General features: G+C 36.4%; 1 protein-coding gene and 2 pseudogenes across 2 annotated transcripts; all 3 read left to right on the top strand.

Annotated features, from left to right (window-relative positions):
* The first annotated feature begins 403 nt into the window (after positions 1-403).
* LOC116125619 (NAC domain-containing protein 72-like) lies at positions 404-25,782 on the top strand. Of its 2 annotated transcripts, none has more exons than XM_031411314.1 (4): positions 404-998; positions 1,902-2,207; positions 2,353-2,709; positions 2,903-3,029. In XM_031411314.1, the coding sequence occupies exons 1-3, from the start codon at positions 504-506 to the stop codon at positions 2,536-2,538; spliced, it is 987 nt and encodes a 328-aa protein (XP_031267174.1). In that variant the 5' UTR covers positions 404-503; the 3' UTR covers positions 2,539-2,709; positions 2,903-3,029. The 2 variants fall into 2 exon arrangements, with proteins under 2 accessions (XP_031267174.1, XP_031267175.1); XM_031411315.1 differs by lacking the exon at positions 2,353-2,709 and adding an exon at positions 25,707-25,782 and having other exon boundaries at positions 407-998; positions 2,903-3,432.
* Positions 7,988-12,904, top strand: LOC116125618 (annotated as a pseudogene).
* LOC116125609 lies at positions 15,053-16,379 on the top strand (annotated as a pseudogene).
* Positions 25,783-26,339: the final 557 nt, after the last annotated feature.

Genomic DNA, 26,339 nt, shown 5'->3' on the forward strand with positions numbered 1-26,339 from the left:
AACTGGTAAATCGATCGATCAATTTGCTCACTTTCTCAAGTGATTTTGATGTGCAAAAATGGGTGTGCAGGGAAGACAAAACAGTTCCACGAAAGAGAGTTTCAAAGAAGTGCATATTTGGTTTTATATATGCAGGGGTATTAGTGTCTTTCAAAACTTAAGAGACTTAGGGAAAATGTGGTTGGGTTACCCCTTCAGATTCAGACACTTTCTACCCTTGGGCTAATTTTCAATTTCCCAATTTTGGGTCATTTTTATCTTTAAGCCGTCAAAATTGATTACTCTATCAGTCCAATAAAACCTCGCCACCTCATTAATAAGCAACCGTTTTCCACGTTCAAGGGACGAATGACAAATAAGGAAAACATACACCTTAGTAAGACAGTATCACTTACAGAAAGAAACTTCATGAGCACGCATCTTGGTCACCTAGCTTAAAACCTGAAGAAAATTTCCCATTCTGGCTGTTGTTGTTGTTACCATAACTGCGCACAACGTATCCAATGGGAGATACCACCACCAACAGCAACAACGATAACAGCGGCAAAACGATGTCACTTCCACTTCCTTCTGGTTTCCAGTTCTACCCTTCCGATGAACAGCTTCTCTGTTATTACCTCACAAACAAAAACGCAAACGCGGATGAAACCGGTAATCCATTCGGTTATGATTTGATAAAAGAACTAGATTTGCATGAGTACCAACCGCACGAGTTACCGGAGAAGGCGTGTTATACGTACGGTGACAGAGGAAGGAGGAGGCACTGGTACTGTTACTGTAAAGTTAGGGTTAGAAATGGAAGAAAAAGTTGGAGGGCAAAGAATGGATATTGGAGAAAGAAAGGGAGAGTTGGAGAAGTAGTGAAGAGTAACAATAGAGGAGGGAAGATTATTTTGGGGAGCAGAACGAGATTTGTATTTTATTTGGGGGATTCTTTAGAAACTGCCGTGAGGACTAATTGGTTCATGCATGAGTATGCACTTGTTCACCATGTCAAGGTATTTAATTTGGATTGTTGAGATTAGTGAATTCAAGTTCTGTTTTCAGAGTTTCAATTTATATGATCAGATGAAGTTTGTTATGTATTGGGCGGACTGCTTGATTGTTATTGCGTTGAATGTGGAACTTACTGTTACGGACATGTGAAGTGAAATGTTAGTGATTTCTTTTAGTATATTTGTTTGAGCTAAAAATGATTTATCAGATGCTTGAAAAGAGGTTTGTGTTGATAATAAGGAAATTATGAAATACTAGTTGCAATTAGTTCATTGTTGTCAGGATTTTAGATGATTACATATGATTTATCTGGGATTTCTGCTGCTTAATTTTTAGTTTTACATTAGAATTATTGAATTTTCTGTCAGCCACTCTCAGCAATGTGTTGTATGTTTCAGTAATTTGGGAAGTTTTAATGGCAGATATTCTGTATATAGTCCTTGTCAAGCAGATTGAAGTATTAGTTAAGAAACAAAAACTCTGCCTCTTACTATCTTCACTTTAATTTGAAGAATGTATTAAGCTAGGAAAGTGGAAACTTCTTGTACTAAGCTACTGGTTTAGCCCTATTTTTAACCTCAAATTAGTAAAAAGCAATAAATCCAAAGCTTTCCCTTCTCTCATATTCTACTTATTGCATTACTATTTTGTGACCTCTAAAAAGTTTGGCAATGGTTGGAGACTGGCAAAGTAATTGTACTTGCTTGACACAGCATCTGGCCATATGATTATTTATCCATTTAGTTGGGAAATTGAGCTAGGTTTACATTTTTATTTATCTTTATTCAGAACATAATGACCAACCTAATTTTGTGTGTCTTATACCAATCAGTCTGATTTGTGTTATCTTTTAGTTGATTTTCATTTGTTGCTGCTGGGAACCTAATATTTCCACCTGTCTGCAGACCTCTTTTGTCCTCTGCCGAGTATTTCTTAAATCTCACGGTGGAAATAGCTTATCAGAGATTGGTTTAAGTTCTGTTGCAGAAGAAAGTGTTTCTGCTGTACGTCACATTGGTGTTCAGCATGATGGATTTCTTACACCTGACATTGTCGAAGCTAAAGAGCAAGATGACAACACTGTTGACAGGAAAAAAAATACACCAGAAAAAGAAATGAAATTGGTTAGTCAGCTAGATAATCGTGCCAGCTCTAGGCCTGTTTCTCTTACCCACATTCAATTTCCAGCAGGCATCCCACCCAACGAGCAGGTAACTTCAAATCTTTTCCCTATTTGTTTAAAATAGTACCATTTTTTCCGTTTATGTCTTGTGTTTAGTTTTTGGCACCAAGAATAATGGCTTTCACAATTACACATTCCCTTTCACAATGAATAGTTGCATTTTTGTAATTTAGGTGCTTTATGTTGGATGTTCGTGTGAGGCATATGAACCAAACCACATGCAGAAGTGTTGTATCATCTGTTGCTGTTTCAGTATGTTGATAGTGGAGAGAATAAATTTTGGAGCAATTTCTAGGCAATTAAACACCATTATTTTTGGCTGCTATGGGTTACATGTATCTGGTTTTGCTGACAGCTAATAGCAACTTGCTATTGCAAGCAAATTCTTGTGAAAGAAGTTGATGAAATTTATTAAATGCACTGGTATAATTGTGCCATACTACAAATCTTGCCTCTGAGGTTCAGCATTTGCTGTCCTTTGGAAGCTTTTTACCCCATTGGTTTCTCGTTTTATTCTACTTAAAAAAAAGGTTAAAACTCTTGTGACTTTTTAGCTATCGTAAAAGGAGCACCCACATATTTTAGTGGTTTTTTTGGGTTATCCACTTTCTTAACCGTCAAATAATACACTGTGCATGTATGAAATATAACCAGTTTCTAAACGTTTATATATTGAATCATGCACATTCTTTAAAATATTCTATGTGCTATGCTGCCATGCAGGTTGGTTCATCTGGGTTTGGTAGTGGTGGTATGTTTGTTGATGCTGTCGCAGCCCAGCAATTACGATCAATTCTGGAGGAAGATTTCATAGAGTTGGATGATCTTGTGCATTGATTGTCCATGATAACTTTGAAGTATGTGTGGATACTAATCAAGATACGTGAATTAAGTTACTGTTGATACAATGCAAAATGTGATGAATTAAGTTACTGTTGATACAATGGAAATGAGGTGAACTATGTTAATGTTGTTACAATGGAAATGAGGTGAACTATGTTACTGTTGATACAATGGAAATGAGGTGAACTATCTTACTGTTGATACAATGGAAATGAGGTGAATTAAGTTACTGTTGATATAATGGATCTTAGATAGGATTTAACTTCCAGCAAAAGAAGAGGGTTTTCATGACCCAAGAATTACAGGCAGTTTATCTATTGACGAAAACTTCTGAAACTCTAGATGAAGAAATGTACTGGCATTCTTGAAATTGAGAGAGATTTCATAGCGGGACTGCTTTGCCTGTTAAGGTAACTCTCATGTTATGTTGCAATATCTCTTTTGTTATTAATTTTTTCTTGTAAATATGAATTCAACTAAACAGTTGGCAATTTTTTGTGGTTTGGCTGGCAGATTGCTCTTAATGTCACAGGCATTTTTCCCTAGTTAAAAGGATAAAGAGCTTGATTGATTGGATGATGGCAAGTCGAGAGCAACTTTATGTATCAGCTGCTTCACCCAGCTTGTTCATCTTAAAGTTAGTCTGTTTGATGGTGGAGTTCTTTATCACTTTCGGTGGTGGAAAAATCAACTTTTTCACCTCGTTACTCTGAAGGCTTGCTTTGACAAGGCTTTTATTCCTTACAACTGTTCTGTTTTATGCTTATGAACTTTCGTTGTGCAGAGGTAGATAAAGTTATCTCAATTATGGATTTTTCTGGAAGGCCAACTTACTGCTTTGGCTGATGAAATTATCGTAAGTTATGGATTCTAGAAACTTTCTGCTGTGGGGACATATTCAGATTCTTCAAGTATGGTTCCTTAGTGTTTATTCCCTTACTCACAGCAGACCTGTTATAATGGAAGTGCTTAAGTTATTGTATTACATGAGATGGTGACAAATCATTTATAATTACCTGAACTTGATAATAACTGACTTGTCATGATTTTCTCATAATCTCTGATTGGTGATATGTTTTTTCGTTTGTTTTTCTTCATTGTTGAACTGTTAAAGTCCCTATATATATGACATAATTGTTAGCTTGTAGATTGCCATTACGCTGGTTCATATGTGTTTTTCGTTAAGTGCACAAAAATTAGTAATATTTTAGATTTCCCCTTCTGGGATGGAATAGATTCTTGGTTGTCCTCTCAGTTAAGTGCACAAAATTTAGTAATATTTTTTATTTTCCCATCAGTGATGGAATAGATTCTTGGTTGTTCTCTCAGATCCTCTATTATTCTCCTAAAGCATCATTTAGGTTGCCAGGAAAATGGAGGAAGAGAAAAAACTTAGAAGTCTTATAATTATGCAAAGATTTCTATTTTTTGCTTGATTTTTCAGCGTCGAGGATGAACTATTAGTTTTTTGGTTGCTGGGTAATGCTGGTTAGTTATTTCTTAACGAGGGGTGCTGCAAATGGGGAAAAGAATAGAGATCCATTAGGTTACCTGTTGATTCTATTTCGGTTTTCCTTCCTTGGTATTTTCCATGTCGCTGCAATTAGCTTCTAGCTGTTACACTGGTACTGCAAGAAATTTGCAATATTAATATATTGTCTGTGTGGTAAAGAATGGACCTTGATCTATCCAAAAAATAGGCTTTAGAAATATACAGGGTGGCTTGTTCTGCGGACTTATTGCAATTTTGGGTTAGAAAATGATTGCTGTGTTAGTATTTGCCAATCACATTATTCTAGAATGTAGATATGTTGAATGCTAGTTAGCGTAGAGTAGTCAGATTATTATTTATTATTATTATTATTTTCTTTTGTGGGTGGGAGGGGGGGTGAAATTTGGTCACAATGACAAAGCTGTATTTCCTAACCAATGTCACAATTAGGGCCTGCTGTCAGCCTGTCACATTAACTCTTAACTAGTGGACCTGAATGGCTCAATCCCTCGTCCTCCTCTCTTTTGAGCTTATTATTCATTGAAGTCACCTTCTACAACAAATTAATTTGATCTGAACAGCAGTCCTTTCATTCAGAATTTAACCATCTTTTTTCTTTTTTCTTTCTTTCAATAAATTGGCGTGCAATGTTTTATTTTGTTGTAATAAACTAATATAAAATTGTGGAACATGTTTGACAATGTGTTAAATGTCACAGTATGAGCATTTATTTTATGCGAGTAATGAGTAATGACCATAATTTGCGGTGCGGTGTGAGAGTGAGACGTGATAATCTTCTGTTAATAGCAAAAATAATCCTGAAGAAATAAATAGAAAGTAAGGAGGTAGGGTAGTAGCTAAGAGGCAATGTTGATCCCTTCCCTTTGTAGTTGTTCGTTATAAATTGATAATGTGATAATAACACTATTCACACTTTTCTTCTTATCTGTGTAGTATTGAAATTGGGTGGAAAGCAAAGTAAGAGTTGGCATGTGCATGATCATTATCATTATCGCACATTCAATCTTCACCTCCTCCTTATACGCTCACACATGCTCGTGTGTGGGTCATCTCAATTACAGACTCAATTTGGGTCATAAGCTTTTTGCCATACAAATTAATTCACTCAAATCACAATCACAATTCCACCCAACTTTCACTACAGCTATCAAAGCAAAAGATTTTATAGGTTAAACCACATAATTGCAAATAACTAATCCCCCTTGATTTCTTTGACTTGTTTTAATTTTTGCCCCTGCTGTGCTGTGGTATTTATTCTTCTTCTTTGCAAAGAAAAGTCAAATTAATATTATTCTTTTGTTATTGGTGCGTAAAACTAGAAGCACGAGATGAGGATAGGTTTCGCTGTCTTGTAATGGCTAGTTAGGTTGTTCAACTTATTTAATTTCATTGTCAAAAGCATTGCGAGTTTCTAATATTCTCTTTGGTGGAAGAATCGTCATTCTTGATCTTATCATTAATTTTTCTAAAGAGTATTACGCAAATCCCATAAGGACATATTAGAGTGTGTTTTCGTGGCCTCAAATAAAATTCAAAGGTAATGCAAACGCCTTTGATGAAAAAAAGAAAAGGGCATAAATAGGACCAAAAGACACCAAGAATAAGAGGCCCACGATTGAGATATGAACGGTAGCAGACGCTAACTAAAGGAAGTTGGGGCAGAACCTGGACAAATGCCTATCAAGACTTTAATGTATTTCTATTCACACACCTTTTAATCAAACTAATAATCTACTACTTGTATTTTATTTGTATCACCAACAAGCATTCCTATTTGAAATAAAATTTACCTAAAAATAAACCGACAGAATACTTGGTAAAATTTTCTATTTTTTTTAGGTCAATGCTCACTCATCATTGCGTTACCTAGACCATTTAATTGCAAATAAAAGGTTGAAGTTCCCATTAATAGAGTAAAAAATGAATACAAGCAAACAGATATTTAGGTGGAGGAAACAAATCTATGCATCTTATAGTGGGTCCAATTAATAAATAAAACCAATGCCACGTGTGTAGTCATAGTAGTAATTTAATATTGAAGGGGGTCACAAGTCACAAGAGTCTCCTCAAAAAATGAGAGAAGAAGAAGTAAAGCAAAGGCCAAACAAATCAATAACATGGAGAGAGAAAGAAAATGTGTGATGGTAAAAAGAGAGGGCAGGTGCTTGGCGTGAAGAAGATGGAAACAAAAACGAGAGTGGGGCTGCCTTCCTACGCTGCGCATTGAAATATGGGTCTTTGGTTTTTGAGTGAGATTAATTATAATTAACAATTTTAAACACATATTTGGTAAGTGGCCAAACATAAGTTATTTCTTTAGTTGGAGTTGTCTAAAATCTTTTTTAAAAATAATTAATAATATTAAACAGGTTATTTGGTAAATTTGGGATTAGGATTACTGTCCGCTTTTAATCTCTCTTTCTACAGTCTCATCTTATTTCAAGGCCTCTCTTTCTCTTTCTTTCTTTCATTGTGTTGTTTCTTTGGTGCTTTCTTTCTCTTTCAACAGCTCTGGGGAGAGAATAGAGGCCTCTTCCGTTCTATTACTTTACCTTTCCGTTTTCTCTCCCTTTTTAGATCGATCCTTCTCTTCCGCTTTGGTAAATCTCTAAGATTTTTATTTGTATGGCATAACACATTATAATTGGTGACAATGTATTTATAATTAATTAATAATATTAATTTCCGATTATTAATACTGTTATGACTAAAAATCAAGGCTGACGTGGAGTTGCGTGACGAAACGTGGCTTGCTCCCGTCAGAACGGTAACGCCACGTCAGGCCTACCAAACCCCTGGTGCTCCCACGTGTCCACTAACCTGCTCCAAACGCATGAAATTGGCTTGGAAGATGGTAATGGGACGTAAAATCAGATTAGGTCCTGACAATCACACCACCCAAGATTTAGTGATGATTACGCACATTCAACTGGGTATAAGAAGGAAGACCTCTTCATTAAGGGGATTCGACAATTTTACACAAACTCTCTTTCTCTCACGCTTTTTGTATTTATTTCCCAATCTTTTGTAAGTCAGTCCGCTATTGTGACCTGACCCACACTATCATATCAATATAATCATGACGGATGATTTGCTACCTTAGCATCCGAACCACTTTAAAAACTCTCATAGCATTTGTTTCGCTTTATATACTCATTATCACTTGTACTTTTTGACCAATCACCACTACGCATGTGACAATTAGTTGGTGCCAAAATCCAGCATCAACAAATACTGATTTTTTTGGGTATTTATAAATTATAATTTCACAAATTTTAAGCACGGTAAAATAAGTGAAAACCACAGTCTTTGGCGGGTAGTAATTCTGAGACGTGTCGTTAGTCGGTTACTTACTCATACTAATACCCGATTATCTCTTAACTGGAACCCCCCCAGAGAAGTGGCAGCCTGACAGGTGTCTATCTCAGACAGTTCGCGTTCGTTTTGAAATCAATCTAGGGTTTCTTCTAGTAACTTCGCTATATAAACCGCACAGTTGTACTTTAGCCGGTGCGGTGCAGTTTGTTCTGCCCTCCCTCTCAAAAACCTTAAAAAATATTTTGGTTTCTTCCCCCGTCGAATTCCGTCAGATTCCGTTCGGATCTCCGACGATCTATCCCACTTACCTTTCCCTCTCCTTCCTATCTTCTAAAATCTCAAAAAAATAAAAAAATCAAAGAAGTAGACACAAAAACCTCATTTTTCAGCGTTTTGTTCTCTTGAATTTAATTAGAGTCAGATTTACTGTCTTGTTATCTCTCTAGGTTTTAGCTTGAAAAGTTACCCGAGGAGAGGGAAACAAAAAAACAGAGAAAAAGCGGAAAAAGAAAAAAAAAAAAGAGAAAGAAAATCTAGAATTTTGGCGATGGCGCAGATTCAGGTTCAGCATCAGGCACCAATATCGGGGCCGAACGGAGTGGCGGCTGGAACCAGTTCCTTACGACGTCGCTTTATGTTGGCGATCTCGATTTAATGTGACCGATTCGCAACTCTACGATCTGTTTAACCAGGTCGGCCAAGTCGTATCGGTCAGGGTTTGTCGGGACCTAAGCACCAGGAGATCACTTGGCTATGGTTATGTTATTATAGCAATCCACGATGGTCATATCATAACTTTTGGTATTTTTACAATTGAACCGATTTATTGTATTGTATCTGTCAATTATTGATTAGAGAGTGTTGTTTGCTTGGCTTTACATTTAAAACTCATTACTAGCTGTGAATTTCTTAGTTATTATTTGCTAATCACTTTGGATTGCTAAGCTATTTGCAAACGGCTTGAGCAATGATTTTTAATAAGCATAGATTATGTATTGTGGAGCGAAGGTACTTAAACTTAGCAGCATACACTATTTACTTGTTTCTGCTTATTTTTGAATAAGTAGACAAGTAGTATTACCAACCCTATGTTACATAAATAAATACAGTTGAAATCGGTACATTGTCACTTGAATGAAACAGTAGTATCTACTGTTGTAGGAGACACGTGCGAGGGTTTTATGATGCCTTGTAACAAATTATTGGTTAATTAATTTGATGGTGGCTAATTTTTATAATGTTTCGTTTTCTGATGAAAATGCTGTTTGATTTTTTGCTGTCTACAGCGGCAAGGGCATTGGATGTGCTGAACTTCACTCCTCTGAATAACAAGCCCATTAGGATCATGTATTCTCATCGGGATCCTAGTATCCGCAAGATGGTACTGGAAACTATTTTTATTAAGGTATGTTTTCATTCTATTGTGTCTGTTCTAGTGTGTTGCTGTCTATTGTTTTATCAGTGTTTGTTATTTTGAGTGCAGAATCTGGATAACTATTGACCACAAAGCATTACACGAAACGTTTTCTTCATTTGGAAACATTCTTTCATGCAAGATAGCCACTGATGCTTCTGGGCAATCCAAAGGTTATGGTTTTGTTCAGTTTGACACTGAAGAACTGCTCAAAGTGCTATTGATAAGCTAAATGGCATGCTATTAATGAAAACAAGTGTATGTGGGACATTTTCTTTACATGAAAGGGATAGTTCATTGGGTAAAGCAAAATTCATAAATGTCTACGTGAAAAATCTTTCTGAAACAACAACAGATGAAGATTTGAAGAATGTTTTTGGTGAATATGGACCGATTACTAGTGCTGTTGTGATGAGGATGGAGATGGAAATCCATGTTTTTTTGGATTTGTCAATTTTGAAATGCAATGATGCTGCTAATGCTGTTGATGCTCTTAATGGCAAGAATTTGATGATAAAGAGTGGTATTGTGGAAAAGCTCAGAAAATCTGAAAGAGAGCTTGAATTGAAGGGGCGATTTGAGCAAAGCATAAAGGAACTGTAGACAAATTTCAAGGTTTGAATTTGTATGTTAAAACTTGGAATGGTATTGATGATGAAAAACTGAAGGAATTGTTCACAGATTTTGGCACAATTACTTCCTGCAAGGTTTGTGACTATGTTTTTTGATATTATTTTTTTAAATCATTACATTTCACATTTCGTTCTCCTTGGTGGTATGCAATAAATTTTACATCTCTCTATCTTAATAGGTTAGTGCTGATCCAAGTGGATCATTAGGGCTCTGGATTTGTGGCATTTACAACTCCTGAGAAGCATCTCGAGCGGTAAGTCTGAATTATTTATATGTAATTATTGTCTGAGCAAAACTTATATCCATTTTCATTATTTGCCAACAGCTGGCAGAGAGGAATGGTAAAATGGTTGTTAGCAAGCCACTTTATGTTGCACTTGCACAGAGAAAGAAAGAGAAAGCAAGGCTTCAGGTACTTTAGTATTCTCCATTTTTTAGCTTAAGAAAGAGAGTCTCTGTGCAAATTGAATTCTCTGCTTTGATACAGTTTAAACCTGTGCTTTTTGTTTAGAATCAGCCTTCTGTTTTCGAATATAAGTTTCTTTTGTACAATTTCTGTTGTGGTAGGAGTTTTTCTTTTGTTGTGTAATACTGCAGCATAATTTAAGCTGATTTGCTGCCAATTCATTTTTAGGTTTATTTGGGTGCTGTTTGAAATTGGTACTTGGTTTAATCAAAATTAATATTTTTTAATCATTACATTTTAAAATTGTTTATTTGTGTATTTTACGATGTAGTTTATGTGAAATTGTAGCCACAATAGTTTTTTATACCACTTTATTATGTGGTATATGTCTTGTACAATGTTTGGATTGCTTCTGTATAAGCATTCCTGGGTTTTTGGTCATGTATTTTATGCAATAATTTTTTTCCTTTGTATTTCTTTTTGGCAGGTTCAATTTTCACAAATGAGACCATTTGCTATGGCCCCCTCTGTTGCACCCTCGTATGCCAATGTACCCTCCTGGTGCACCAGGCCTTGGCCAACTTTTTTATATGGCCAAGGACCACCACCATGATGCCTCCACAGGTATTCGACCTGTCTATCATTTAGCCAATCTGACTACCATACTCATAATTACTGTTGACTTTTTTCTTATATTGAACATAAGGAAATATATGGCACATGTCTAAAGTTTTTGCTTCTCCCATGAATCTAATGTCACTGTGTGGGAATTAGTTGATGATAGGAATCTTTGCCCTAGAGCCGTAGTTTCCATATTTTACCTGTTTCTTTACTTTTCATACTTTTTTGTCTTTTCTGATACAGCATTGTTGAGTCACCTCGTTTCTGTTATTGGTATGATCTACTTGGCCCAACCGTAAATGGTTGGAAGATGATTCTATTCTATTCTCTCCCTTTTCTATTTATGTCTTCTAATTTATCAGTTGTGCCTTACACGAACTATCTGCCAATGTATTCAGTTGTTCTTTTCAAAACCATTTCCCCTTCAACATGCTGTCGGTAACTCTCCCAAACATTATTCTATGATGTTGAAAGCGGAGGACAAATAATTTGTCTAATAATAATAAGGCACATATGGTTCTTATCTTATGGCCGTTGTTTCAGGAAGACTGTTTGGAGAAAAATAACCCATCTAAACCTTCCCTTGTAGCTCCACTATTTCTAATGCCAAACTGACCTGCGGATCAAGTGGTTTTGATGATTTCCTTAAAACCCTTTGAGGTGTATCAGACACTTGCAAAAGTTTGATGCAATAACTCATTATTTCTAGTTCCATATGCTGTCTTCTTTTTCAAGTGAATCAAACTCTGTTGTGAATCTAATTTATGGGCTTTATGGTAAATCTGGCATTTCTCTCATGCCAATCTATTGGTCTGTTGAAGAATTAAATAAATTTAAATGATCATTGGTCAATGTTAGGGATTGATTATTTATTCTATATGGTTGAATTATTTTAGTATCAGGTTACAGCACCTTGTAGTTAGATTGGCTGAATATGTTTTTTTTTTCTTTTTTTTTTTTTTCCGTTTTTTAACATTCTGTCTCATGATCTAGACATTTTTATCCTAAATGTTCCATTTTAGGCTGGATTTGGTTATCAGCAGCAACTTGTTCCTGGAATGAGCCTGGTGGGGCTCCAATGCCAAATTTCTTTGTTCCAGTGTTCAGCAGGGTCAGCAAGGCCAGCGACCTGGAGGGCGACGTGGGGTCGTCCTGTGCAACAGCCCCAGCAGCCACTACCTGTGATGCAGCAGCAGGTCTGTTTAAGTTCTTTTTCTGGATTTTTATTTTTAGTGATTTGTAGTTTGCATCAGTTTTCAAATATATTTGCTTGTTCCAGATGCTTCCTAGAGGACGTATGTATCGTACCCACCGGCCGTAACATGCCAGAAGTTCCAATGCCTGGTGTTGCTGGAGGTATGCTTCCTGTTCCATATGACATGGTGGGGCATGCCGCTGCGAGATGCCGCTGCTGGACAACCTATGCCAATTACAGCATTGTCTACTGCCCTTGCAAATGCATCACCAGAGCAGCAGAGAACGGTAAGCTGATGTTTATATATTTTATATCTGTTTACATCTGTGCTCTTTTGTTACACTACTTTGATTTGGGGTGAAGATTTTATAACATTGTTGGTTTATGGACAGTTGCTGGGTGAAAGCTTATACCCTCTTGTGGAACAGCTGGAAAGGGATGCGGCAGCTAAGGTTACAGGTATGCTTCTGGGATGGACCAGACTGAGGTCTTGCATCTTCTTGAGTCACCGGAGGCATTGAAGGCGAAAGTAGCAGAGGCCATGGGCGTACTGAGAGTGTTTCTGCCACAGCAGGCTAACAGCCCATCGGATCAACTGGCCTCTTTGTCATTGAATGATAATCTTGTTTCTTAAGTTTTTGGTGTGATTGAAACTAAGTCCGTTTTTGGTACTTTATGTGGCTTATGACATTTGAACTCAGCTATGTTCTGTTTTTGTCATGTGAATTCGTAGTTTGCTAGAACTTTACATGCTGCCATGTTGACTGGTTTGCATTTCTTAATCTATTGGTACTTTGTTTTTGGTTATATTTATTATGGTATTATTGCATTTTTTTTTTTTTCGAATGACCTTCAGATACCCTATTAAACTCATTGTTTTAAAAACCGGACCGGAGGTAAACTGTTTTGATGGTCGGGTCACAGTTCAATCGGTTAGATCGCTGATTGAATCGGTGACATCATCTATATCATGATGATGTCAGCATATTTTAAAAAAACATTTTTTTTTAGATTTCTATAATGTACAAAGGTTTTACTATAAAAAATAGCACACCCTTAAAAAGAAATGTAAAAGCACTTTACATTAACACATCATTGATTTAGCTTCTACTAACATCAGTGTATTATTAGTATATACATTAACATCATCTAGCAGTTCAACTGATGTAAATCCCTATATACCATCCAGCAATTCGAAAATCCATCAAATTACAGCATAAGTTACTCGGATGATATATTAGAAACATAAAAGATGAGCAAACTGAAGAGTTCTAAAACCCAAAACATAAAAAAAACAAACAGAGGTAGCTTTTAGTATCAGAATGGCTTCAAATAAGTCCCAGATAAATCAAGAAGCCTCACTGCATGAAGTAATTAACCACTCTTATTGGCCAAGAAAACACTGGTTAAAACATTGCGGCATTCCATTGAGGCCTTCACAGCTTCAGACCCTAACATAGGAGATCAAATTAATATATCACTAACTATAAACACTCAAACTTCAACCGTCTTAATCCCTAAGAATCCTTCCATCATCATCTCCTCCATTTCTCTTCATATAAAACACATCAAACTTTCCCATGCATGCATGAATGACCCCCACATCGATTGTAATTTACAAAAATGTTTTTCAAATGTTTGATAGCAATGGAGATGGAAAATAACAAAAATGATTGACCAATTACCTGTCAATCCAACACATAATCAATCCAACACAACAAGATTCAAAGAAATCAAAACACAGAATACCACACTCATCTGCCGCAAACAGAGCAATGCTTTAACCCAAGCCTAATCACTCATAACTCTCTATAACCTACAAGAAATCAGAGACCTATCCTAGCCTCAAGAATGAAACGCAACCCTCTCACAAATCTACCCAGATTACAACGAGAAACCCCAACAAAGCCCAATCAATTGCTCATTCACACAGCAAGCACCCTAACAATTTCAGACTAAAAACGCTATAGCTGTACACCTTCTAGCTATGGTTTGCCTTTAGATTGAAAAGTTAAAGGTGTTAACTTAATTTAAACTCCGTATCCGAACCTTGATTTCAAGTTCTATCAAACTATTAAAGTTTGTATCTATGTCATAATGATGTGACAACATTTAACATTTATTTGAAACTTAGATAATTGACAGAAAATTATTTGACAACATTTCTTTGGTAACATGTTTTTGAGAATAAGATGATAGAATAAGGAAATTAATTTCATAATTCTGCTCTATGTATTGGAATATAAACTTGGATTTCAACTGGGTCACAGCTATGGTTAAGTGTAATTGGTCTTTGAATTCTTCGCCAACAACCAATTTTGACCATTTCACCACCCTCGGTTGGTGAATTTTCTTAATAATTTTGAATTGACTGTTAGATTTATCCTCCACCTGCAATAAAAATATTTCTAATTTTCTTATTAAACAAGAAGACTAAATTAATAAATTCCTTGTGATTATTTCAAGTTCCACTCCGGGGATTAGGCGATAAGTCACAATCAAGAGAGGAATAATTTTTTTTATTGTTAAATAGTGAAGTTTCCAAGAAATAAGATATAAAAACACAGAATTTGTCTGTCTTTTAAGGCGGCCCTGCACCTGTTACTCCTTGGTAACAAAGAAACCAACTGAAATTGCATGCCGGCTACTTTTCAAATTCAGATTATACACCTATCGAAGCTATGATCAATTCAAGTGTTCTATATACTCTATCCTTGATTAAGGTCTATCTAATATCTACCTTCCTTACCCCAGTGAATGATAATAAAATTAAACAAAAAGAAAACAAATTACGAGGAATGGTATTAACAAATAAATAATGAAGACTAGACGGTCAACCATGACTTGCTGTTATATTACTACCAAGCAAGGGACATTTAGAAAGCAAAGAGCCACTTTAGGTTGTTGAGCAGCGAAAAAACTCTGCAAAAATGGATCTCATTACTGTTAAACACATTTCAGAATGCTTTGTCAAACCACATATGTTTCAGAAGACATGAAGGAGCCTTGTTATTTGACACCATGGGATCTTGCCATGATCCTGTTCAGTATATCCAGAAAGGTCTTCTCTTCACCAAACCACCAGAAGCATACGCTCAAGAAAATTTTACAGTACTCTCCTTGATAAGCTTAACCTCCCTTTCTGTCACCCTCGTTCATTCTACCCTCTTGCTGGCCGATTTAGACAGTAACTACCCAAAACCCACCTTCTTATGTGGTCTTTGTAGACTGCATGACACCCCCGGAGCTAAATTTATTCACGCATCTTTAGACTTGTCAATCTCTGACATCCTTTCACCCACTTTGTACCATGGTGGTTCAATCATTCTTTGACCATGATAGAGCTATCAACCATGATGTCACACCACATCTTTGCTATCAATTCAAGTACAGAAATGGTGGATGGCATCTTATAGGTTGTTTCCATGACCATAGCTTAGGTGATGGAACCTCTTTCTGGAATTTCTTCAACGCATGGTCTGAGATCTTTCAAGGACAAGGCAGATTAAGTGTCTCCCTCAAATTTACCCATACAAGCGCTGGTTTCCAGATGGTCATGATCCAATTATCAACCTCCCATACACTCATCATGATGATTTCATCAGCAGATTCGAATCCCCACCTTCTAGAGAGAGTTTTTCACTTTTCATTAGAATCAATAGCTAAAATCAAAGCTAGGGCCAATGCCGAGGCAAAAACCAAAAAGATCTCTTCCTATCAATCCTTATCTGCACTTATGTGGAGGTCCATAACTCGGACCACAAATCTACCACACGAGCAAACAACCAGCTGCAGGTTAGCCGCCAATAACGATCAAGACTGGAACCACCATTGTCGGAGTATTACTTGGAAATCAATTCAAGCACTGAGAGGGTTACGACGGCTGTGAGCTGCTTGAACATGATCTGGATGGGCAGCTTGGAAGTTGCACGAGGCGGTGGTTAGCCACAGTGATAAAGCGATACGTGAGTGGCTTGAAGCATGAGGCAGTGTCCGTTCATATACCAGGTGGACAGGTTCTTCGATCCATATAGCATAATGATGGGGAGTTCACCTAGGTTCAACAAGTACGGTTCTGAGTTTGGGATGGGTAAAGCAGTGGCACTTCGCAGTGGCTATGCGCACAAGTTTTGATGGGAAAGTTTCGGCATATCCGGGAATGAGGGAGGCGGAAGCATTGATTTGGAGGTAGGTCTTCCATCAAATTCCATGAGAGCTCTTGAAGCTGATCAAGAATTCATGGAAGCTACTTCTTGATCCAATCAGTTAAAATACTTCCTTCATGTGTGGTGATCAATTTCATTTTACCTTAGTTTGAATAAGAAATACAACATAAATTGTTGAATGTTGATTGCCATTGAAACAAGCTGTTTAGTTTTCAATATCCGTTGTCAATCTTCGTATATTATTCAAATTAAATAAAAGCAGACCACGCATCCATGTCTTCGACGTCATTTGAGAACCAAAATAGCTTGCAAAAATATGTACATTACAAAGTCACTCCTTAAATTCCCTTTATTCCTTTGTTAGAACCAGATGCACCCTGCGCAACGAGAGCGTCTCATTATAAGTTGAGCAAGGAATTTTGTTCTACTATTGCAACAATTGCAATCTACCACATATCTTCTTCATGTCACGCAGAAAATGCTTTATTGATATTTTATTCTTCATTTTTTGTATTGAAACTTAGACAGTAATTAAAACTGTATTTTAGCTCAACTTGTGACACAAATTCATAATATTATGGTAAATCAATGACTTAATATTGTTTAGTTGTGTTGGCCGGGAAAACAAGGGCTGACGTGGAAAGTCACGTGATGAAGCGTGACCTGCTCCTGTCAGAACGGTAAGCGCGCGACAGGCCTGCCAAACGCCATGGACCCCCCACGTGTCCATTTCTCTGCTCCAAATCACGTAAAATCAGTTGGGGAAGTGGGCATGGGACATAAGCCGGATTTTTCCTGACATTCACACCAACCCAAGGATTTAATGATGATTACATGCATTCACATGATATAAAAGAGGAAAACCCTTCATTAGGGATTCGGCCATTTTACACTGGAAACTCTCTCTCAAACTTTGTATTTACTTTTCCCAATCATTTGTATGTTAGTCCCTTTTGCGACCTGACCCACCATTAATACAAATCAGGACGTAGGATTGTTACCTTAGCATCCGAACCACTTTAAAAGCTCTCATTGCATTTATTTCGTATTCTCTATCCCACGTGTGTTTCTTGACCAATCACGTTGCGCAGTGTCGATTAGTTGGTGTTAGAATCAAGCATCAACAAGTTGATATTAAAAAGGCCCTACAAACTCGTACCAATAAATTACTTGACATAAATCTTCTTTACAATCCAGATTTTGCTTAATAGGACTCTTCCAAAAAAACCCAGAATTTAGTTTATATGGATCAAGAGCTAAGATTTTTGTTACAAACTTGACTTGCTGCCTTTGTGGCAAGATGCCTTGTAATCATTGTGTTGATTCTTGCTTAGAGAACGTTGGTTCATTTAGTGTCTAAAATAGGATCAATTGCTGCATTTGTAGCAAGATGTGTTTAGCCCAATGGTCAAGTTCATTTGCTGGGAGAAAACATGCATTTCAGCTAAAAGTCTTCAATTTGAGTTTATTTACTCTTGCCACGCCTTTGTGGCTGGTGTTTAGTTGGTTTATATGTGATTATTAAGTTCATTGCTTGGACCAATTGTGGCTCCCTGGATTTTTGAAGTCGTGTAGAAATTGGTTGTTGAATATAGTTTTTTCTGTTTTTGAAAAACTTGCTTTTTATAATATATTTGTCTCCTTGAGTTTACTTACCCTTGGTTTGCCAGTGCGGCAAGGATGCCTGGTTGGTTTTTAACCAGTGTTTCAGTCTTTGCTTAAGAGAATGGTGGCTACATGGTGGCAACATTGGGATTTTTGAAGTTCTGTAGGAAATTAGTTGCATACAGTTGGATTGGTTATTGAAAAATCTGCTTATTGCATAATAAGAATTGTACCCTTTCCCTTTTTGAGATGCTTGGTCAATTTATAAACATTGGTTTGATTCATTGCTTAAGATAGCAAAGGGACTATTTATTGTCCAAAAAGTAAGATCGGCTGGTTGCTAGAAAATGTGAGAGAACAAAGGAAGCAACAAATGTCCACGAAATTACAGAAATTTGTGAAAACTTTGCTGTTGTAATTAAATATTAGTCTCCTGATTTTTAAAAGACACACACTGACACATATCCTTTTGATTATGAATTTATTTACCCTTGGCTTGGCTTTTTTGCCAATACTTGGCGGGTTTGTAACAGGTTGTCCGGTTCTTGTCATTGTGAAGACATGATTTACCCTTTGTTTGCCTTAGTGGCCAGACATTGCTCTTTTAAATTTTGAATTTATTTTAACTTTGGCAAGATTTTTTGAGTATTTTAGCCGATTGTCACGCTTCATTGTTTGGATAAGACATGCAGTGTTCCCTTAATAAGATTTTGAGTTTTTTTCCCTCGCTTGCCTTTGTGGCAACATGTTGTGTGGGCTATTTGATGTCCAAAAGGTGAACCAGATTGGGTGCTCAGTCTTGTACGCCATGAGTTGAAAATACTTTCTTTTTGTGGGTAAAAGTAAGTATTCGTTGAACCACTAAGTTTTTCAGAAGAAATGAAGCAGCCTTATTATTTGCACCATGGGATCTTTCATCTTTCCGTTCTGTCTTTACAAAACCAGTGAAACCAGAAGCAGCAGATAATCAAGAAGACTTTAAGATGATTCTGCGGTAAAGCTTATACCTCCATAGTTTGTTCAATGAACCATAGCTCGATTGATGGAACCGCTTTTTTGAATTTCTTTAATGCATAGTATAAGAGCTTTCAGCACAAGGAAATTAATTAATCAACCTCCGTTCTTCCACGTCACTGCAGAATTGCAGAATCCATATTAAAATCAAATCCAAGGCAAATGTAGAGGCCAACACTACCAAAATTTCCTTATTCCGTCCTTGTTCACATTTGCTCCTCACGCAATTCTCACATGATCAAACAAGCGATGCATACGTGATGACCGTCAATGACATACCATTGAAACTGGAAACACCATAGTCTCCGTTACTGTTCAATTTGTGGAAGGGTAGTTGAATCAGGCCCCTGTTAAGCTACCGAAAAGGTGGTACGAAAATCGCTTGAGGAACGGTGGCAGTCTTCCTCTATATACCCGCTGTGTAGTGCTTTGATTCATAGTTTTACTACATTACAGAGGATTTTGGTTCGTTTTCTTTTATGATTTCCTTTGTGAGTTCGAGTTTGTTTTCTTTAGAAAAAGATATTAAAATGAGAATATAATCAGTTAATTAGCAACAAAGTTGATAGTAATATTGCGCATAGATGAAATGCCTCTTCATGCCACACTCCCAAGTCTCATATTCCTCCGGTATATATTGCTACTACGATATTGATGCTAGTGACGATATCGATCGTGACCTTGGTACGAGCTGGAGCTCTAACTATGATGAATGTGCTAACTACGAATATATGTCGAAATAGACCGATTTTATATCACCCTTCATTTCGAATTAGCAAAAGCATGTCCCTTGCAAAATATGGATTCCACCATTCATGACTGGATGTGAATGAGTTGAATTACTTATCCCTCGGTCTATTAGTGAACTGTCTCTCCAGGATTGTGGAAAGATGTTCTACTAGAAATATTCTTGTATTACTTCGACTCATATTCCCCAAAAAGTGGATCCTACTCTAATACCCTAATAATTAAATACATGCATTAAAATAGAGACTTCTTATTCCACAACAACGAAAGCACTTTTTCACTTTTTCATATACTAGGGGATTTCACTTGGAAAAGAAAATGTTCCATACTAATGGATTCGGGTCCCTAACCATAGGTTCCAGTGCACGGATCTTGTAGCACTACCAATGAGGTCCTATCGTTAGTATACCAGAAGAATCAATTATAGACACTAATACAATTCGATCCGCTCTTCATAGACACACTTGGGATTTGCGATCGCAGTCAGATCGGTTCAGGATCATGGGATTTGAGATATTGGTAAGGGGAGTACCTAGTCACCAATGCTAGCCATAATGAGTATAAGGACCTACAAAATGCTCTTTTTGTCTTATGAACCTTGATTCGTTAATCAGGATGATAGAGACTCTATTCTTATGTGATCTAGGCCAGAAGCAACCTACGTTAAGATAACCTTTCTTTAAAAGACTTTGGTAATGCTCCTATATCATAATCCACCGTGACGGATAACCTTAATAACTACTTTTATTATCAATTAAGAGAATTGAATTTAAAATCTCTGAGTAATATATCTAAGAGTCTCTATCGTATCATTTGATCATGACGATGGGTGTTTACCTTATTATATTTTGATAAGATTATTTTGATCTATTTGTGTATTCATTTATCGGAGAAAGAAAGTCTCTAATCTGCAAGTAGCTACACTTGAATTCTAGCCGTCTTGAGTGTTGACTGTTGACTAGGTTTCAAATTAAAATAAGGAATCTAAATACACTTTCGAATAGGCTAAGCCCAGGTTCATAGTTTACTGACCCTAAAGTCAAGATCTAACACAATTCAAACCTTTGCTCCCCATTTTCCTAACATTTCCTATCCTTTTTCCTCGCTTGTGACTGTATGTTTGACACTGTAACAAGGACAATTAAGCCAAAATAAAATTTTAAGGAAAATCTTTTCTAAAATAGCATAAAAATTTGAGAAATTAAAAATGACCCAAATTGTAGGAGGGAATTGGTAACTAGCTGAGGTTGGGAAAATATCTCAAAGATCAGCTCAAATCCAAATACCCAAATTTTGAAGGCACAAATTGCCCCTCCATATATAAACTTCAACACACCAATTGACAACCTAACCCCTAACCCTTCACTCTCCAAAATTTTCTTCGTTTAAGGTATATTTGACTCTTTTCCTAAACTTAAAAGTTTGTTGTTTTGAATTATCCAAACTTCATGAAAGATACTTTATGAGATTTCTTTAGGTACGTTTGTTGATATTCTTTTCAAATATATTTAGATGTATGAAAAATTGACATTATTTCCCCTTGCCTTCAAAATGCTAAGCTTGTGTTATAGTGTATCTTGTTGTGTCAGGAAATTTCATAGATAATTCTGCCAAGATTTTATATGCAAGTATACCAATATATATATATATTCCAATCATGGTTAAATGGGTTGCTTCTAATTGAGTACCCTAATTAACATAACATAAATCATTGATAAAAATGTGAAAGGGTACTTCATTTAATAGACATAAGAACACAATTCTTCAAAAATGAAAAATTAATAAATAAATAACATCAACTTTCCAATGACAGACAATGGAAGACCGGTTAGATGCTCATTGAATTTCAAATTGTGCTGGGGTAAATTTTTTCTGATCTTCTCAAAAGGAGATAACCAACATTTTTCGAAACCACCGCAACGATCAACAGAGACACCAAATTATCTTCCCTGAAATTTTCAAATAAAATGATCATTAATAAATGGTAAACCTCACATACCCTTTTATCATGTAACTTTCAAAAATTAAGAAAAATTAAAAAAACAAGTAAATGAAATGAGAAACATAACACTATAACTATGATACTGAGAAATTGCCCCATACCAACCGATAATGGCTACCGGTGCGGTTGGTATGTATCAATTTTAGAAATGCCCGAAACCAACCGATAGGGGTTATCGATTGATGTCGTGCAATCAAGCTACTGTAAAAGCGTACGATACACCCTATGGTCGGTTTCCATATTCACAAACACCCACAGAATTCAACGATAGACCTATCCTCATCATTGTTGTGCGTTTTTTTACCGTCAAGACAATCCGAGCCATCATGCCACAATCGCCGGATTAACACCATCACTGAAACCATTCAATCAACCCATCCGAAACCCAAATACCCAAGTTTAAATAAATCTTACTAAATTCACTGATCTGAACCACAACCACTATATTGCAAATGAATGTACGAAAGTGAAGTCGTGAAATCCAAAACCATTACCTTCCAATCGGCTAAGTCATACTGTCACTTTGTTTCGCAGAAAAGGAACTCGACGCCCACCACTTCTCTCCAGCAACCGAATCATGCCTTATATGCTTAATTCAACTGGTAAATCGATCGATCAATTTGCTCACTTTCTCAAGTGATTTTGATGTGCAAAAATGGGTGTGCAGGGAAGACAAACAGTTCCACGAAAGAGATTTCAAAGAATGCATATTTGGTTTTATATATGCAGGGTATTATGTCTTTCAAAACTTCAGAGACTTAGGGAAAATATTTTGGGTTACCCCTCATAGTTCAGCACTTTCTACCCTTGCGCTAATTTTCAATTTCCCAATTGTTCATTTTTATTTTTAGCCGTCAAAATGGATTACTCTATCAGTCCAATATACATCGCCACCTCATTAATAACAACCGTTTTCCACGTTCAAGGGACGAATGACAAATAAGGAAAACATCCACCTTAGTAAAGAACGTATCACTTACAGAAAGAAACTTCATGAGCACGCATCTTGGTCACCTAGCTTAAACCTGAAGAATTTCCCATTCTGGCTGTTGTTGTTGTTACCATAACTGCGCACAACGTTCCATGGGAGATACCACCACCAACAGCAACAACGATAACAGCGGCAAAACGATGTCACTTCCACTTCCTTCTGGTTTCCAGTTCTACCCTTCCGATGAACACTTCTCTGTTATTACCTCACAAACAAAAACGCAAACGCGGATGAACCGGTAATCCTCGGTTATGTTTGATAAAAGAACTAGATTTGCATGAGTACCAACCGCACGAGTTACCGGAGAAGGCGTGTTATACTACGGTGACAGAGGAAGGGGAGGCACTGGTACTGTTACTGTAAGTTAGGGTTAAAATGGAAGAAAAGTTGGAGCAAATATGATATTGGAGAAAGAAAGGGAGAGTTGAGAAGTAGTGAAGAGTAACAATAGAGGAGGAAGATTATTTTGGGGAGCAGAACGAGATTTGTATTTTATTTGGGGATTCTTTAGATACTGCCGTGAGGACTATTGGGTCATGCTGAGTATGCACTTGTTCACCATGTCAAGGTATTTAATTTGGATTGTTGAGATTAGTGAATTCAAGTTCTGTTTTCAGAGTTTCAATTTTATGATCAGATGAAGTTTGTTTTATTTTGGGCGGACTGCTTGATTGTTATTGGTTGAATGTGGAACTGTTACGGACATGTGAAGTGAAATGTTAGTGATTTCTTTTAGTATATTTGTTTGACTAAAAGTGATTTATCAAATGCTTGAAAAAGAGGTTTGTGTTGATAATAAGGAAATTATGAAATACTAGTTGCAAATTAGTTCATTGTTTTCAGGATTTTAGATGATTACATCATTTTATCTGGGATTTCTGCTGCTTAATTTTTAGTTTTACTTTTAGAATTATTGAATTTTCTGTCAGCCACTCTCAGCAATGTGTTGTATGTTTCAGTAATTTGGGAAGTTTTAATGGCAGATATTCTGTATATAGTCCTTGTCAAGCAGATTGAAGTATAGTTAAAACAAAAACTCTGCCTCTTACTATCTTCACTTTAATTTGAAGAATGTATTAAGCTAGGAAAGTGGAAACTTCTTGTACAAGCTACTGGTTTAGCCCTATTTTTAACCTCAAATTGTAAAAAGCAATAAATCCAAAGCTTTCCCTTCTCTCATATTCTACTTATTGCTTCCATTTGTTGACCTCTAAAAAGTTTGGCAATGGTTGGAGACTGGCAAGTAATGGTACTTGCTGACACAGCTCTGGCCATATGATTATTTATCCTCCATTTAGTTGGGAAATTGACTAGTTTACATTTTTATTTATCTTTATTCAGAACATAATGACAACCTAATTTTGTGTGTCTTATACCAATCAGTCTGATTTGTGTTACCTTTTAGTTGATTTTCATTTGTTGCTGCTGGGAACCTAATATTTCCACCTGCCTGCAACCTCTTTTGTCCTCTGCCGAGTATTTCTTAAATCTCCGGTGGAAATACTTATCAGAGATTGGTTTAAGTTCTGTTGCAGAAGAAAGTGTTTCTGCTGTACGTCACATTGGTGTTCAGCATGATGGATTCTTACACCTGACATTGTCGAAGCTAAAGAGCAAGATGACAAGCTGTTGACAGAAAAAGATACACCAAAAACAAATGAAATGGGTTAGTCAGCTAGATATCGTGCCAGCTCTAGGCCTGTTTCTCTTACCCACTTCAATTTCCAGCACATCCCACCCAACAGCAGGTAACTTCAAATCTTTTCCCTATTTGTTTAAAATAGTACCATTTTTTCCGTTTATGTCTTGTGTTTAGTTTTTGGCACCAAGAATAATGGCTTTCACAGTTACACTTCCCTTCACAATGAATAGTTGCATTTTTGTAATTTAGGTGCTTTATGTTGGATGTTCGTGTGAGGCATATGAACCAAACCACATGCAGAAGGGTTGTATCATCTGTTGCTGTTTCAGCATGTTGATAGTGGAAAATAAATTTTGGAGCAATTTCTAGCGCATTAAACACCATTATTTTTGGCTGCTATGGGTTACATGTATCTGTTTTTGCTGACAGCTAATAGCAACTTGCTATTGCAAGCAAATTCTTGTGAAAGAAGTTGATGAAATTTATTAAATGCACCTGGTATAATTTGTGCCATACTACAAATCTTGCCACTGAGGTTTAGCATTTGCTGTCCTTTGGAAGCTTTTTACCCCATTGGTTTCTCGTTTTATTCTACTTAAAAAAAGGTTCAAACTCTCGTGACTTTTTAGCTATCGTAAAGGGACCCCCACATATTTTAGTGGTTTTTTTGGGTTATCCACTTTCTTAACCTCAATAATACACTGTGCATGTGTGAAATATACCCATTTTCAAACATTTATATATGAATCATGCCATTCTTTAAATATTCTATGTGCTATGCTGCCATGCGGTTGGTTCATCTGGGTTTGGTAGTGGTGGTATTTGTTGATGCTGTTGCGCCCAGCAATTACTATCATCTGGAGGAAGATTTCATAGAGTTGGATGATCTTGGCATTGATTGTCCATGATAACTTTGAAGTATTGGTGATACTAATCAAGATACGTGAATTAATTTACTGTTGTACAATGCAAAATGTGATGAATTAAGTTACTGTTGAACAATGGAATGGTAACTATTAATGTTGTTACAATGAATGATGTAACTATGTTACTGTTGATACAATGGAAATGAGGTGAACTATGTTACTGTTATACATGAGAAGGGTGACTATTACTGTTGATACAATGGAAATGAGTGAATTAAGTTACTGTTGATATAATGGATCTGAGATAGGATTACTTCCAGCAAAAGAAGAGGGTTTTCATGACCCAAGAATTACAGGCAGTTTTCTATTGCGAAACTTCTGAAACTCTAGATGAAGAAATTACTGGCATTCTTGAAATTGAGAGGATTTCATAGCGGGACTGCTTTGCCTGTTAAGGTAACTCTCATGTTATGTTGCAATATCTCTTTTGTTATTAATTTTTTCTTGTAAATTGAATTCAACTAAACAGTTGGCAATTTTTTGTGCTTCAGATTTTCTTAATGTCACAGGCATTTTCCCCTAATTAAAAGGATAAAGAGCTTGATTGATTGGATGATGGCAAGTCGAAGCAACTTTAGTATCAGCTGCTTCACCCAGCTTGTTCATCTTAAAGTTAGTCTGTTTGATGTGGAGTTCTTTATCACTTTCGGTGGTGGAAAAATCAACTTTTCACCTCGTTACTCTGAAGGCTTGCTTTGGCAAGGCTTTTATTCCTTACAACTGTTCTGTTTTATGCTTATGAACTTTCGTTGTGCAGAGGTAGATAAAGTTATCTCAATTATGGATTTTTCTGGAAGGCCAACTTACTGCTTTGGCTGATGAAATTATCGTAAGTTATGGATTCTAGAAACTTTCTGCTGTGGGACATATTCAGATTCTTCAAGTATGGTTCCTTAGTGTTTATTCCCTTACTCACAGCAGACCTGTTATAATGGAAGTGCTTAAGTTATTGTATTACTGAGATGGTGACAAATCTTTATAATTACCTGAACTTGATAATAACTGACTTGTCATGATTTTCTCATAATCTCGATTGGTGATATGTTTTTTTCGTTTGTTTTCTTCATTGTTGAACTGTAAAGTCCCTATATAATGACATAATTGTTAGCTTGTGATTGCCATTA

This window comes from Pistacia vera, unplaced genomic scaffold (assembly GCF_008641045.1).
Source record: "Pistacia vera cultivar Batoury unplaced genomic scaffold, PisVer_v2 Contig169, whole genome shotgun sequence".
Classification (NCBI taxonomy): Eukaryota; Viridiplantae; Streptophyta; class Magnoliopsida; order Sapindales; family Anacardiaceae; genus Pistacia; species Pistacia vera.

What these genes read in the sequence shown, in the direction of transcription:
- LOC116125619 (XM_031411314.1), top strand. Translation starts at nt 504, where the DNA reads ATGGGAGATACCACCACCAACAGCAACAACGATAACAGCGGCAAAACG. An exon ending in CACTTGTTCACCATGTCAAG is followed by an intron (nt 999 to 1,901) that starts GTATTTAATTTG and finishes ACCTGTCTGCAG; the next exon opens with ACCTCTTTTGTCCTCTGCCG. An exon ending in GCATCCCACCCAACGAGCAG is followed by an intron (nt 2,208 to 2,352) that starts GTAACTTCAAAT and finishes TTTGTAATTTAG; the next exon opens with GTGCTTTATGTTGGATGTTC.